This window comes from Monodelphis domestica, chromosome 4 (genome assembly GCF_027887165.1).
Source record: "Monodelphis domestica isolate mMonDom1 chromosome 4, mMonDom1.pri, whole genome shotgun sequence".
Lineage (NCBI taxonomy): Eukaryota > Metazoa > Chordata > Mammalia > Didelphimorphia > Didelphidae > Monodelphis > Monodelphis domestica.
This window is the reverse complement of record NC_077230.1, coordinates 46,082,408-46,099,396: the sequence shown is the minus strand read 5'-3', so window position 1 is coordinate 46,099,396 and position 16,989 is coordinate 46,082,408. Positions and strand designations below refer to the sequence as shown.

The 16,989-nt window shown below is 35.4% G+C and overlaps 1 protein-coding gene across 4 annotated transcripts in view; it reads right to left on the bottom strand.

The window, feature by feature from the left end:
* Positions 1–3,767: 3,767 nt before the first annotated feature.
* The window catches only part of C4HXorf58 (chromosome 4 CXorf58 homolog), a 71,629-nt gene continuing 58,407 nt past the window's right edge, over positions 3,768–16,989 (bottom strand). For all 4 annotated transcript variants that reach the window (XM_007493416.3, XM_056793360.1, XM_007493417.3 and 1 more), the window contains 2 exons: positions 4,630–4,789; positions 3,768–4,115 (listed from right to left, as the gene is read on the bottom strand). In XM_007493416.3, coding sequence (XP_007493478.2) covers positions 3,948–4,115; positions 4,630–4,789 — 328 coding nt within the window. In that variant the 3' untranslated portion in view covers positions 3,768–3,947. The remainder of the gene's footprint in view (positions 4,116–4,629; positions 4,790–16,989) is intronic.

Here is a 16,989-nt window from a genome sequence, read left to right as displayed (position 1 = left end):
AAGCTACTACAGATTCCTAAATGTGGGAGACATAAGATAAAAAATTTTTTTTTTATTTTAAACATTATTTTATTTGGTCATTTCCAAACATTATTCACTGGAAACAAAGATCATTTTCTTTTCCTCCCCTCCCCCCCTCCCACCACCTTTCCCTCTCCCATAGCCGACGCACGATTCCACTGGTTATCACATGTGTTCTTGACTCAAACCCATTTCCCTGTTGTTGATATTTAGATTAGAGTGTTCATTTAGTCTCTCCTCAGTCATATTCCCTCAACCCCTGTAGTCAAGCAGTTGCTTTTCTTCGGTGTTTTTAGTCCCACAGTTTATCCTATGCTTGTGGATAGTATTTTTTAGATCCCTGCAGATTGTTCAGGGACATTGCATTGCACTAATGGAGAAGTCCATCACCTTCGATTGTACCACAATGTATCAGTCTCTGTGTACAATGTTTTCCTGGTTCTGATCCTTTCGCTCTGCATCACTTCCTGGAGGTTGTTCCAGTCTTCATGGAATTCCTCTACTTTATTATTCCTTTTAGCACAATAGTATTCCATCACCAACATATACCACAGTTAGTTCAGCCATTCCCCAATTGATGGGCATCCCCTCGTTTTCCAATTTTTGGCCACCACAAAAAGCGCAGCTATGAATATTCTTGTACAAGTCTTTTTCCTTATTATCTCTTTGGGGTACAAACCCAGTAGTGCTATGGCTGGATCAAAGGGCAGATAGTCTTTTATCACCCTTTGGGCATAGTTCCAAATTGCCCTCCACAATGGTTGGATCAATTCACAACTCCACCAGCAATGAATTAGTGTCCCCACTTTGCCACATCCCCTCCAGCATTCATTACTTTCCATAGCTGTCATGTTAGCCAATCTGCTAGGTATGAGGTGATACCTCAGAGTTGTTTTGATTTGCATCTCTCTGATTATAAGAGATATAGAGCACTTTTTCATGTGCTTATTAATAGTTTTGATTTCTTTGACTGAGAACTGCCTGTTCATGTCCTTTGCCCATTTGTCAATTGGAGAATGGCTTGATTTTTTGTACAATTAATTTAGTTCTTTGTAAATTTGAGTAATTAGACCTTTGTCAGAGGTTTTTGATATGAAGATTGTTTCCCAATTTGTTGCTACCCTTCTGATTTTGGTTACATTGGTTTTGTTTGTACAAAAACTTTTTAATTTGATGTATTCCAGATTATTTTTTTGCATTTTGTAACTCTTTCTAATTCTTGCTTGGTTTTGAAGTCTTTCCCTTCCCAAAGGTCTGACATGTATACTATTCTGTGTTCGCCTAATTTTCTTATAGTTTCCTTCTTTATGTTCAAGTCATTCACCCATTTTGAATTTATATTGGTGTAGGGTGTGAGGTGTTGATCTAAACCTAATCTTTCCCACACTGTCCTCCAATTTTCCCAGCAGTTTTTATGAAATAGTGGATTTTTGTCCCAAAAGCTGGGATTTTTGGGTTTGTCATATACTGTCTTGCTGAGGTTGCTTGCCCCCAGTCTATTCCACTGATCCTTCTTTCTTTCTCTTAGCCAGTACCAAATTGTTTTGATGACCGCTGCTTTATAATATAGTCTGAGATCTGGGACTGCAAGTCCCCCTTCCTTTGTATTTTTTTTTCATTATTTCCCTGGATATCCTTGATCTTTTGTTCTTCCAAATGAACTTTGTTATAGTTTTTTCTAAATCAGTAAAAAATTTTTTTGGAAGTTCCATGGGTATGGCACTAAATAGATAGATGAGTTTGGGTAGGATGGTCATTTTTATTATATTGGCTCGTCCTACCCATGAGCAGTTAATGTTCTTCCAATTGTTCAAGTCTAGTTTTAGTTGTGTGGAAAGTGTTTCGTAGTTGTGTTCATATAGATCCTGTGTTTGTCTCGGGAGATAGATTCCTAAGTATTTTATTTTGTCTAAGGTAATTTTGAATGGGATTTCTCTTTCTAGTTCTTGCTGCTGAGCTGTGTTGGAATTATATAGAAATGCTGATGACTTATGTGGGTTTATTTTGTATCCTGTAACTTTGCTAAAGTTGTTGATTATTTCGATTAGCTTTTTGGTTGAATCTCTAGGATTCTTTAAGTAGACCATCATGTCATCTGCAAAGAGTGATAATCCTTGCCTCTTTTAATGCCTTCAATTTCTTTTTCTTCTCTAATTGCTACTGCTAGTGTTTCTAGTACAATGTCAAATAATAGAGGTGATAATGGGCATCCTTGTTTCACTCCTGATCTTAATGGGAATGGATTTAGTTTATCCCCATTGCAGATGATATTAGTTGATGGTTTTAGATATATACTGTTTATTATTTTTAGGAATGACCCTTCTATTCCTATGCTTTCTAGTGTTTTTAGTAGGAATGGGTGTTGTATTTTATCAAAGGCTTTTTCTGCATCTATTGAGATAATCATGTGGTTCTTGTTGGTTTGCTTGTTGATGTGGTCAATTATGTGGATAGTTTTCCTAATATTGAACCAGCCCTGCATCCCTGGTATAAATCCTACTTGATCATGGTGAAGATAAAAATTTTTGAAACTGTAGGATGGTTATTTTAGGGTTGGCATTGGCTCAGTGGGTCCTGGAGACAGGAGGTCCTGGGTTCAAATCTGGCCTCAGATACTTCCTAGCTGTATGACCCTCAGTAAGTCACTTCACCCAAAAGCCTAGCCCTTATTGCTCTTCTGCCTTGGAACCAATACTTAGTATTGATTCTACAACAGAAAATAAGATGTTGCACTGGAGAAAAGAGAGATAGGAAAACAAACCAGAAATCTATTCCAATATTCTGATAGGCTGAGGGTCTAAACTAAGGTAGCAATCATACAAGTGAAGAGATGGATATGGTTTTAAGAGATATTATGATAAAACAAATGATACCTGACACTTAAGAAATACTTATTGAATCAAATGGTAAATGAGATTAATTATTACAGTGCAATAGTCATGTTTCTGGGCTTTGTTATTGCACATGTCTATTGATTTTTTTTTGCAATTGGTTTGGGTGATGGAATATTTCCCGGTTTAATGAAGTAATATTTAAGAATTAGGAGATAGGAAAAGGATCAAATTCTTTCAAATTCAACTTTTATCTGATCCAGTACTAAAACCCAGGGGATAATATATCACTTTATAGGGATGAAATCAATGTGCTCTTATGGAAAGAATACGAATTAATAGCAATGCTATAATATTTTCAGCAGCAGATAAAAAATTTTTATGCACCTAGGCAACTAGCTTTTTACCAAAATTTCAAATCAATTCTTATATTTTAAATGTTCATCAAAATGGAAATTAAGTCTGTTGCTTCAAAAATGATTATCTTATATTTTTGGTTCATTAACATCAATCATTGGAAGAATCAGACATTTTCCACTAGATTAGAATCACAGAAAAAAATTTAGTCATTATCAACAATTCCCCATGTTAGGTACTTTAATTTAAAAGTATATATTTTAAATAGACTATCTGTTCAGATCAGCTTTCAAATATATATATTTTATCCAAAGAGAATATAGAAAATTCTCAGTAATTACCTTGCAGGTCATCTTATTCCTATTGTTGCAATATTTGGCAGAACAATATGAAATTAAAATGTTTTAGAGATGGACTGGAGTACAATTTGTGTATTCTGTTAATCTTTTTCTTTATACAAATGAGAGATTGCTTAGATATTTAAAGAAATGATACAACAGTAGAATTGATTAGAATTCCAAAATTTGAATCACTCATTATTAATCACATAAAACTATATAGCATTTTGCCACATCATAACTTTATTTTTATTCAAATTCTGATGGACAAGAACATTTGTGGCTAAGAAAACTTACCACTTAAACTGGGTTAGGAGCAAAATCTACATACCTGTATTTGTTAATAGTTGAATTAATAATCACTTATACATTGAACAGTATGGATTATTTTGTTAATTAACTATGAGTTATCAAAACAGAGCTGTTTGGACCAAGAAAATAATTCCTTTGCTTCTTGCTCCAATTCATCATCAGAAATAGGTGAGTTAATTCCCAGAAGTTCATAAGATGGTGTAATGATAACAATACGTTGTTTGTCTTTTTCATTTCTTTTTTGCTTATTTGATTCCTGGTTAAAATTAGAAATAAAAGTAAGAAATCATTTTTATTGGTACTGTGATATTTCTGAAGTCCTGAAATATTCAGATGGAACTTACTTGTATCTTGGAAATAGTTTAAACAGAGATATGTTGAATCATAAGTGTTAATACATAATGATGATAATTTCCTGCTACAAATGCTGATGCATAGCCATGACATTATTTTTCAGTTTCAATATTCTTTTCCTGCCAATACTAAACTATAATAAATGGACTTCATGATAATAGCATATCAGAATAGTACATATTCTCAATGAAGAAGTTTTGTATTGGACAATCAAGTAATTGATGTATATTAGAAGAGCAAATAGAATTTTAACAGTTTAAAAAATACATTTTTTACCAAGATGAAAATAGCTTTGATACTGTTAAAGATATTCATTCACTTAATAAATGTTTCAAGAAAATGAGTAGAATTCCTTAGGCAACTGTATCTACAATCAAAGTAAATATTTTTTGAACCATTTTGCACTTTGGACTTACTTCCATATTTTTCTCTTTTTCATTCCGATAAGCTCTTCTCATCTTTGCAATCTTTAATTGTGCTTGCTTTGTGCGACGGCCTGATTGGTTGGGCTTTGTTAGTTGTTGTTGATAATATCTTTGTAAAGAAGATACACTTATAGAAGAGGGTGAAGACGACCTGTAAAAATCATGTGTTATAAATGACAGGAATTTATTTCAATAAATAGTCAGTCGCCAAATCTGTTTAGAGAGCTGAATGGCAAACAAAGGATCTTCCACTGAGGTCTATGGGTAGCCCTGGCACACACACATACACATACACATACATTGTATATACACAATCATCAAGAACAATGACAATTTCTGTTTAAGTACATGACATAGTGCTTAACTTGGTGCTCTATGCAAAAAAAGCATGTAATGATCTGAGGGTATGGTAATGGCATTGACCAAAACAAAAAAAAAAAGGATGGAATTTAAAAGTTGCCTTACAAATGTATATAAGTGGAAAATCTCTACCTTTGGATTACATTCCCCAGAATTCCTTTTGTATCTCCTAGCATCCCTTTCCCTGAATGCTCACGTTTGAGTTGTCACATTATTGGTTATAAGTTTCTGGGACTCCTCACTCTCAGTCCTCTTCTTTCTCGAGATTGTAGTCGAATTAGGCCGGTTTTACTCTAACTTTTTATTTCAAGTTGTTATTAATAAATCTTATAAATATAATTCTTGAGTTCTTATATATTAATTTTAATTCTCACATAAATTTAGTAAGCAAGACAATAATATACCTACAATTTCATGTTCCTAGAAAGATGATATAGTGGGAAACCTGCTGGTTTTGGAGTTTAAGGCTCTTGTTTTAAATCCCAGCACTGCCTTCCACTTGGTGTAAGTTAGGGACTTTGGACAAGTCACTTAAGATCTCTGGGACTAGGTTTTTCACATATAAAAACAAGGAAATTGTACCAATTAACCTCTAAGGTCTCTTTTAGTCATCCGTCTATGATCCCTTAAACTAACAATTCCAAAGCAAAGAGAGGTGTCAATACTTGCAGCTACAAAGTAGTGGGGGGCCATTCCTCAGTAAATACCAAAGCACAGACCAGGAAAGCAGTGATCACATGCCTCTCCCAAGATCACTCCACCTTGGAAGCACCCAAATTTTCAGACCTTCAGAACTAGCAATCAAAACAGCAACACAAAAAAATCTGAAGTTTGGTACAGTGAACTCCCCCTCCCCACTGTGAGCAGAGTGCTTAATATAAAGTTAAACATCTTTAAGAAAAACCTCAAAATGAAATCTTAAGAAGTGGAAAAAATGAAATATGAGGTGAAGGATTTGGCTACTCTGATTAATATAATGATCCAAGATAATTCCAAAGGATTCATGCTAAAAAAAAGTTTTCTACTTCCACAGAAAAACTAATAAACTCGCTGCAATTTGAAATATAATTTTATTTTCTTGTTTTTTAAGAATATATAGTTAATATGGGGGCAGCTAGGTGTCTCAGCTAGGTGGATAGAGAGCCAGGCCTGGAATCAGGAAGACCTGGGTTCAAATGTAGCCTCAAACACTTTCTAGATGTGTTTTTAGATGTGTTAAGTGAGCAAGTCACTTAACCCCAACTCCATAACTCTTAATGCTCTTCCCCTTGGAACTAATATTGAATAAGACAGAAGATCTGTTTGTTTGTTTGTTTGTTTGTTTGTTTGTTTTTAAGAAAGAAATATGGCCAATATGCAAGTATGTTTTGCATGATTTCACAAGTGTAATTGATATATTTCTTGCCTTCTCAGTGGGTGTGGAAGGGACTGGGAGGGAGGGAGTTTGGAACTCAAAATTTAAAAAGAATGTTAAAAATAAATAATAAAATTTAAAAAACAATTTTTAAAAGAAGCACTCGAGTTCGTAGATTGAGCTAGCACTATAATCAAAAGAAACTGGTTATAACAATGATGTTTGTTCAAGAAAATACAGTATAGTGATTTATTTGAACATAATCCTTATATACCAAGTAAAAAAAAACATGGAAAATTATTTTGCATTTTATCCAAAGGTTTAAAGAATATACTCACTTGCTTTTTACTTTTTTGGGAATTAAGAGCAAGAATCTAAGTAAGCAAGGAGTTGAAAAGTATAAATAGGAGCTGAGCCCTTTATGGCAGTTAGAATTCTATTTTTGAGCAAAAAACCTAAAATCCACTATAGCTTACAGATATATTAAGAAATGCAGGTGAAATTGATTAGATCACTTATAAAAAGTAGTCAATGGGCAGCAGAAAGTTAAGGAAACAATGTCATGACCTGGTAATCTCTACTAAGAACTTGTATCTCACTACCAATGTCATTCTATATTTGGATGTCCACTTTAATATTCAGTTCAGTATTTTGGAATTACCCATCAGTAATCTTACCTCAGTTTCCTGAGATTACTCCCTTCATCTGTCCCATGACATCCTCTGATAATGACTAGCATGAACCTTTACTGTCTTCCATGGATGTCCTGGCAATTTCATCAAGTGCATCCTTGGTTGGTTGGTGATGTTAGAAATCACCTTATCTAACCCCTTCTCTTTACATGTAAGGAGGCTGAGCTCTAGAGTGTTAGGTGTGATAGAGGAATAATATAGGGACTTTGAATGACAGAGACCAGAAGAAATGCAAAGGTTTCTATCCACAGCAGGGGATGGGTGAGAAGGCTTAGAATCCTAAAGGAAGAGGAGATTCTAGGGTAGAGGCAGTTGAAAAGAAGAACCTGAGTAACTCATAAATGAAGACATAAGCCAGAAGAACATTGACCATTCCTGTGTTTGGCTCACAGCACATTGTAAGAAGCAAAAAATCAAAGATCCTCAGAAAGAGCTTTGAAAACACGAAAAACATGAAGCCTGAGACATTATGCCTCATACCCTGGAGCAGAGTCTGACCTCAACATAACTGGGAAATAGGTCTTTAAAAATAACCTGCAGGAAAAGAACTTGATCATAGAAACTTTATCATAGAAAGCTAGTATGGTGATTATAAGGGTTGAATCTCAGAAGAAGACAATGAAGTCAAAACAACTACTTGCAAATTTTAAAAGAAAAAGGTAAAAATGGAGATAGCCCCCTCCATCTTAATTTCATGGAAGAGCTTAAAAAAGGTCTTTAAAAATAAAATAAGAGAGGTAGGGAGAAAACAGGAAAAAGAAAAGGGGGGAATACAAAAGAATCAAGATGATTTTGAAAAGAAAGACAACCAATTGGAAAAAAAGATCTAAAAATCTTCTGGGAAAAAAACAACCTCCTAGAAAATAACAATTAGCATTGGTCAAGGGGAAGTTAATGACTTCATAAGATATCAAGAACTAATAAAATTTAAAAAATGAAAACTAGAAGAGAACATTAAATATCTTATTGGAAAAACAACTGACCTGGAAAACAGATTGAAGAGAGATCATATGAGAATTATTAAGCTACCTGAAAGTAATGATCATAAAAAGTATAGACATTATATTTCCAGAAATTAAGTAAAATTGTCCTGAAGTTTTAGAACTAGAGGGCAAATTAGAAATTGAAAAAATCCACTAATCACCACCTGAGATTCCAAAATGAAAATTCACATAGCTAAGTTTCAAACTTCCTAGGTCAAGGAGAAAATATTACAAGCAACTAGAAAGAAATAATTCAAATTTTATGAAGCTATAGTTGATAACATCAACTTTAGAAGCTTCTGCATTAAAAGACCAAAGGGTATTGAATGTGAAAAAAGAGCTGGATTTGCAACCAAGAATAACCTTTTTAGCAAAGGTGAGTTCATTCCTACTAAAGAAAAAAAGAAATTTAATAAACTCAAGGACTTTCAGACATTCTTGAGGAAAAGATCAGAATTGAACAGAAAATCTGACTTTCAAATACAAGAATCAGGAGAAACATATGAAAGATGGCATATGTGAAAGAATAATCATAAAGGATTTAATAAGGTTAAGCTATTTACTGTTTTATGTAGAAAAATATAATTTTTAAGATTATAGTTATTAGGGCAGTTTGAAAGCGTATACTTACATAGAGGGCTTGGGTTGAGTAGATTATGATAGGATGATCAAAAAAAAATTGGGTAAGGGGAGGTGAAATGGAATAAATTAGCTCATAAGAAAGAGGCATGAATAAAAGAACTTTTTACAGTGAAATGGAGGATATGGTGAAGGATGGGCAGTACAAGAATACTATTTTCATTGAATTAAAAAGGGAATAACATATACGTCTTTTTTGTTCAGTCATTTCAGTCATGTCCAACTCTTTATGTCCCCAACTGGGGTTTTATTAGCAAAGATAATGCTGTAGCTTGCCACCTCCTACAGCTCTTTTGATAGATGAAGAAACTGAAGTAAACAGGGTTAAAAGACTTGTTTAGGGTCACACAGTTAAGTATCTGAGGCCAGATTTTAACTCAGGAAGATGTCTTCTAAACTTTAGGCCTGGCACCTTATCTACTGTGGCACAAAGCTGCCCTTACGTATACATTTAGTTGGGTATAAAGGTCTTCTTACACAGAAATAGGAGGGCAATGGGATAGGATAGGAGAAAGACTTTTAACAGGGTATATGAATTAGGGAGGCGGTGGTCAGAAGCAAATTAGACTTCTCAAGAGGAATTAGAGAGAGAGAAAAAAGAAACAGAGAGAGGCAGACAGAGAAATAAACAATAGAAGGAAATGGTGGGAAATATACAACTACTATATGTGAATGGGATAACCTCACTCATAAGATGGAAGCTGAAAGCAGAATGGATCGAAATACTAGGCTTCAGCTGATATAAAAAAATCAGCAGTAGCAATCATGATCTCAGATGATTTTTTAAAAACCCTTACCTTCTGTCTTGGAATCAATATTGATTCCAAGGCAGAACTAGTGGTAAGGGCTGGGCAAATGGGGGTTCAAGTGACTTGCCCAGGGTCACACGACTGGGAAGTATCTGGGGCCAGATTTGAACCCAAGACCTCCCATCTCCAGGCCTGGCTCTCAATCCACTGAGCTACCCAGCTGCCCCTTCAGATGATTTTAAAGCTAAAATAGATGTAATTTTAAAAAGATAAGAAAATGCATTATTTTAAAGATACCATAGAAAATTAATATCAATAGTAAACATATTCACCAAATTCTATAGCATCTAAATTTACAAAGGAAATGATAAATGGATTATAGGTGGACATGGATAGCAAAATTCTAATAGTGGTTACTTCAGCTTTCCCCCCTTACAAGTAGATAATAAATATGACCAAAAAATAAATAAGAAAGCAGTCAAATTGATTAATAAAATCCTAGGTAACCTAGATATGATAGACTTCTTGAGAGAATTGAATGGGAACAGAAAGGAATATATCTTTTCTTAGTGGTGTATGGCACCTTTACAAAAACTGACCATATATTAGGGCATAGACATATTAAAATGCTTCTGTCAGATCATAATGCAATAAAATTACATTTAACAAAGAACCACAGAAACAGATTAAAAATTAATAACTAAGCCATCTGATTTTAAAGGATGAATGGGTCAAAGAACATATCATAGAAACAATAAATAATTTTGTTAAAGGGAATGATAATAATGAGACAGCACACCAAAACTTAAAGGAGGCAGAAAAAGTAATAATAAGAATAAAATTTATATCTTTAAATGCTTATGTCAATAACATAGAGGAGAACAAATCAATGAATTGGGTATACAATTTTTAAAAACTATAAAAAGAACAAATTAAAAACCACCAATTGAAAACTAAATTGAAAATCTCAAAACTTAAAGATGAGATTAATAAAATTGAATGTAAGAAAATCACTGAATTAATAAATAAAACCAGGAGCTGGTCTAATGGGAAAAAAAATAACCTATTCATTAAAATGACTTTTAAAGAGGCAAAGGCAATCACTAATATAAAAAAGGAAAATAATAATACACTACTAATGAAGATCAAATTAAAACAATTATTAGGAATTATTTTGCCCAATTAATTATATGCCAATAAAGTTAACAATTTATGTGAAACGGAAGCATACTTACAAAAATGTAAGTTGCCAATATTATATTATATTACATTATGTTATGTTATATTGGAAATAGAATATCTAAATAAACCCATTTAAAAAAAAAGGAAATTGAATAGACTTTAAAATGAGCTTCCTAAGAAAAACACATCAAAAAAGAAACCATCAGGATCAGAAGGATTAACTAGTAAATCCTATAAAAAATTTTGTTTCAATATTAAACAAATTATTTAGAATAATAGGCAAAGCATGAGTTCTAACAAAGTTCTTTTATGAAACAAATATAGTGTCAATACTGTAGGAATAGGTGTAAGTGGAGAGGGGAGACAGAACACAGGAGAAGAGATGATTGACAGATGGAGAGGCGTCCAGGAGGAGGCTGGGAAGGTTTTCCATTGACTCAAGGGAGTTGGTTTCTGAGCCCTGAAAGAGTGAAGGAGGATCCTGAAGTCTGATTTGGGAAATCTCATCTTATCCAATAGCCTGAAGTGTCTCAAATAGACTGAAGTGCCTCTGGTATAAATCAATCTTCTTAAATATCATCTTGTGAACCTTTGATGGTCAGACAGAACATTTGAGATTGACCCAAGAAGGATTTATCCTAGGAGGGCAGTCTGTGTGTCTGATCAGAAGAATCATCTATCTCTGATACCTCTCAAGACTCAAACTTTTATTTAGGAGTTTAGTTATGTTAAATATAGATTAGGGAAAAGAAGAATTACCTTTGGACTGATTCTGGCTGATGACCACTCAAGATCAGTCTGGATAGATTAGCTTAAGGATCTCCTGACTCCCACTTTCCTAAACTTTTCCCTTACTTGTCACATTAATAAACCACTGTTAATTTATATGAAATGCAATCAAATAAGTCTTTGAAATATATCAAAGAAATAGAGGGTGATAGAGTCAATAGGGTGTCAGTTCTAAGAGACTTAGGTTAAGCCAACCCTAAGGTCAGCTGCTATAACTGACATCCTGACAGGGTTTGTAATCAGAAAGTAATCTAGGGGTGACAGGCATTTCACTAAGCTCTGGCAAAATGTCTTTACTTTACCCCATAGTTGTCTTTTATCTGAATACTGGATCCTGTCTCTCCCGGTACTGAGGTTTCATCAGAGTGATATACCCTTAAGACCCTCTGGTTAAGAAGGGAAACAACCCTGCTAGGATTCAAACACCATTCAACCTAGTTAAAAAATAACATCTATAAGGGCTTTATATTTGCTTTTTACAATACCTATACAGGATGAGTAAAAACAGACGAAGAAAATTATAGACCAATTAACTAATAAATATTGATACAAAAATCCTAAATAAAATACTAGCTAGGAGCCTACAGCAATATGTCACAAAGATGATACATTGTAACCAAAGAGGATTTATACCAGGAAACTATTAACATAATTTATTTTATCAATAACAAAGTCAACAAAAACCATATGATCATATAAATAAATGCAGAAAAAGCTTTGACAAAAATACGACATTCATATTTTAAAAAAAAAACAAAACACCAGGGGGCAGCTGAGTAGCTAAGAGTGGATTGAGAGCCAGGTCTAGAGACAGGAGGTCCTAGGTTTAAATCTGGCCTCAGACATTTCCCAGCCATGTGACCCTGGACAAGTCACTTGACCCCCACTGCCTAGCCATTACAAGTCTTTGGCCTTGGAATCAATACACAGTATTGATTCTAAGAGGGAAGGGAAGGGTTAAAAAAACAAAACACCCAAAAGTCTGGGTACAAATTGATTTCTCACAAAAATGTTAAGAAGTGTCTACCTAACACCACCAGCAAGCATTATCTGTAATGGAGATAAGCTAGGTGCCTTCCCAGTAAGATCAGGAGTGAAGTAAGGTTGATAGTTATCAGCAGTATTATTTAATATGTTACTAAAAATGTTATCAATAGCAATAAGAGAAAAAATTGAAGGAATCAGAATAGGCAGTTCATTAATAAAAGCCATCCTTTTTGCAGACAATATGATTATATACTTGGAAAATCCTAGAGATTAAGCTACAAAGGAGTAGGATATAAAATAAACACATATACATGATTAGTATTCCCATATATTACCAACAAAGTCCTGCAAGAAGAAATAGTAAGAGATATTTCATTTTTTAAAAATCCCTTACCTTCTGCCTTGGAACCAACAAGGCAGAAGAGTGGTAAGGGCTGGTCAATGGGGGTTATGTGACTTGCCCAGGGTTACACAGCTAGGAAGGCTCTCAGGCTAGAATTGAACCTAGGACCTCCTATCTCTAGGCCTGGCTCATCAATCCACTGAGCTACCCAGCTGCCCCCAAGAGATATTTCAAATAAAAAATAATTCTAGACAATATATGATACCTATGAGTATACCTGCCAAGACAAACTCAGGAACTATATGAACATGATTATAAAACACTTTCTATACAAATAAAGCCAGATTTAAGTAATTGAAGAAATGTTCACTGTTCAGGAGAGGAACAAGTCAATATAATAAAAATGACAATTCTAACTAAACTATTTATTCAATGTTATCCCAATTAAACTACCAAAAATTATTTATTGAGCAATAAATAATGACAAAATTCATTTGGGAGTAAAGGTCAAGAATATCAAATAAATTAATAGAAAAAATGTAAAGGAAGGAGAACTAAAAATTAAAAGGGAAATGAGGAGAAACCAGGGAATGACCATTTGAGGTTAGTTTGATTGTGCTGGTGAACTACCCACCCCCCACCCTCTAAGGGTTTTCCTCCCTGACTGGGCAGAGAGCTGATGGCTGCTCTCTGTCCCCTTTCAAATATGATGATGATACAGGTAAGCAGAGAGCTTTACCAGATTTGACACACCACAGGAACGGAGAATATCAGGTGATTAGGAAGTTTTACAAAACCTATCTTCCTGGGAATACCACTCTGATGAAAATCCCTGCTGGAGGAAGAAGACCAATGTTGGTCAAATCCGGACTTTGCTTTATGCCAGATTCTCTTAGAGATCTTCTCAGACCAACTTCTACCCACCAACCCTCTTATCCTTGTTTAAAGATCTGTCTGCTATCAAATAAAGAAACTCTATTTGTGAGAGGATAGCTAGGAGCGGATTAGGGAAGAGGTAAAAGGGATTTCCTTAAGCTAAACACAGATGATGATCTGAAAGATGTGGTAGAGGCATGGAGAGAGAGAGAGGACTTGTAAGCCAAGATGCAAGAACCAAGGCTGGGGACCTGCCTGTAAATCAAGAAGAAGTTTCCAAACAGAATGTTCCCAGGAGGAGAGGCAGTTGAGCTGGCCAGGGGGAGAAACTTGTGACTTTGACTTTAGTTCTGGCTCTGGCAATTGAGTTGGCCAGGAGAAACTGAGAGACTTTGGACTTTTTTTTCTCTCTGGGGTTAAGCTGAGAGACCTTGCTGACTTTGTGAAGAAGAAGAAAGAAGATTTTAAACAGCTGTTGTCCTCCATCTCTCTAACTGCCTTAGAATCATAGTTTGTAACTGGACTACTTTCTCAAACCCTCAATTTCTCCCTCATTTTAGATTAGGGACATCTTCATCCCTCTTACCTCAGTTTCCTGTCCTGTTATCCCAATAAATCCCTTGGCTTGAAAAAGAAAAAGAAAAGAGTATCTTTATAGTTTACTCAAGGGGGGAGGGAAGAAGCCAAAGGCTTCAAGAAGAACTGGGAGGTGAGGGAGGCAGGAAAGAGAGGGTTGGAGAAGGGAGGGAGTGAAGGGGGGAGGAGGTTAAAAAAAATATACTGATCCATCAGCCATCAGTAGGGATCAGTAGGCAAACCCCAGAGCATTCCCCAGAGCAGTTCCCCTGTGTGGCAGCATCCCTGTACTAGCATCCCTCAGCATTTATCATTCCTACTTCCATTAGAAATATGCAGTTTCAGGTTCCCCTCTACCAGTTCTCCAGTCACAGCCAGCCAAAGCATAGTCATTGCAAAAGAAACAGTTTCCTCAGTTTATACTCCATTTCAATTGGCACCCTTAGTTTGATGGTACCCAACAATCCCACAGGCAGGAAAGAAAAGATAGACAAAAGAGGTTCAAACAAGTGGTTTTTGATGTGATGGTTTTGGCAGCCATTGCCTGCTTTTGGGTTTACCATATTCTATATAGCAGGATAACTCAAATGGTACTGGAGGCTGTGGATTATGTAGGCGACTTGACAATGACTGTGTTACAATTGCCATTTCAATATGAATTAGTTCTCTGGCAAGTCCTGGCACAAGTAGATGTACTCTTCATGGCTGTGTTGCAGATTCTAACCCAAGTGAAGAAAGGGTTTAGATTCATGGTTCCCCTTAAGGCAGAAAACAACCCAGAGGGCATGATCAAAGCTTTATTTGAACAACTGTTCAAGGAAAAAGGCTTACATCTAGTTATGGGCAAGGACAATGGGCAAACTGAGAATGTACCTCAGGAAACTGAAGGTGGCAGTGGAAATGAGAACCAGGTTGCTAGTGACCCTCAGAAAATCTGTCCATTGAAGGAGGACACCAAGCTAACAACTAATGCTGGTATGATACACTCAAAGGCCCATAGACAATTCACTCCTCAGGAACTTGAGTCCATTAAATGTTGTTCCCCAAAATTTGTGGACAATCCTTTTAAATCCCCAAAGGAGCCTAAATGGGTGTTCAGGATCTTTGATCTGCACTTCAAGGATGTCAAATTTCTGCTATCAGAACTGTTCAGCCCCCATGAACAAAGGCAGTTTTTAGGAAAAAAAAATAGGTCTGAGAACAATTTGACCAGTTGGTCAACAGTAGACCAAAGAGGGGATATGGCTGTTGCAAATCCAACAAGCATGTCCTGCCTTAAAAGGTGCAGGGAGGATTTGTTGCAAGCCATTAAGCAATGCTGTTCTAAGCCAAATGAATGGGCCAAGTTTGACAAGATCAGGTAGGATAAAGGGGAATATCCTGCCACATACATAGACCATCTATCAGAAATGGCAGAGTCGATCTTAGGTCTAGATGCTGACACTGATGAGACAGCTGGCCACGTACATAGGTTTATTTCTGAGGGGATGCACAGCCATTTTGAGAACATTCTTCAAGAACTATTTCCCTAGATATGACTCAGTTTCCCTGATTGAATCAAGAGAGGCTGCAGGTTACCTATTTGAAAACAATTCAGATCAGAGAAAGGAAGTTCAAGACCTGAAAGATAAGTTAGAGAGGACTGAAAAGGATTTGAAACAAAAGGAAATTGAGGAAATAAAAAAATCTGAACATGGTTAGGACATACACAAAACCTAGTACTCAAAAGATACCTAGTTACAAGACAAAATCAGTGCAAAAAGAAACTAGGGAGTGTTTCTTTTGTCACTGTAAAGGGCACTTGATTAGAAACTATTTTTTGAAGAACATGAGAGTAATAACAGAGAAAAACATAATGCAGAAACTAGGTACAATAAATCCACTTGCTGTTCACATTGCAAGTTCACAGCAAGCTCCTGATTTGAATGAAATGCAAAATGCTATAAAAACTGGAGCAAAGCCAAACCCCTAGTGTGACACTTGGTGGTAGAAGGAGTTGTGAGGAAGAGGCTGCAGACAAAAATAGTAGAAAAAACTTGGGAAATAGCATAAACTTGGTGCAAGAAAGTGATTCTGTGAATGATAGCCATTGCAATAAAGCAAGAGAAAGGCAGAGCCAGATTAAAGAAAATGAGGCTGAAATTAAAGAAATAACATCTCAAATAGCAAATGAGATAAGAGACTTTAAAATGAGCTGTACAGTAACTAAACAGGAAAAGTCTGTAAAGGAAATCAAATCATTCCTAGAAAACTTTTTCCAGTGTAGAATAGATAATGGGGGATTGAATTATGCAAAGGAAAAAGAAAGAAAGAGTCACAAGAACTCAGGAGAAAGTTAGTGACTAATGCAGAGACCCATAATTTAAATTCCCCAAAGGTTACTGTTGATAAAAATGACAAGGCTCTAAAAACATTCACAGATAAAGTTCCACCTAACTTAGTTAATTCTCCAAAGAGCTTTATGGAAGAGGTACCCTTAGAAACACCACCTAGTTTGAATCCAGAAGCTAGCACTTTCCATCCAGCAATGAGTGTTATAGATAAGAAAAAATTAACTGGAAATGAAGCTGACATTACTTTTGAAAATAAACCTATTCAAAGTATTGGAGGTGACATTTCAATTAAATTTGAACATGGGGATGGAATGGAGTTCTTACCAACTGGAATAACCACCATGGATTCAAAAGGCAGGCTTGAAGCCAATGTTCTAAGGGGCAAAGGGTTATCCAGCCAAAGCTACTGTGGTGGTTTAGGTTCATGTTCCACTGTAGACTTCAGTGGGAATGAATCAAATCAAGAAGAATTAACTGAGTTACATATG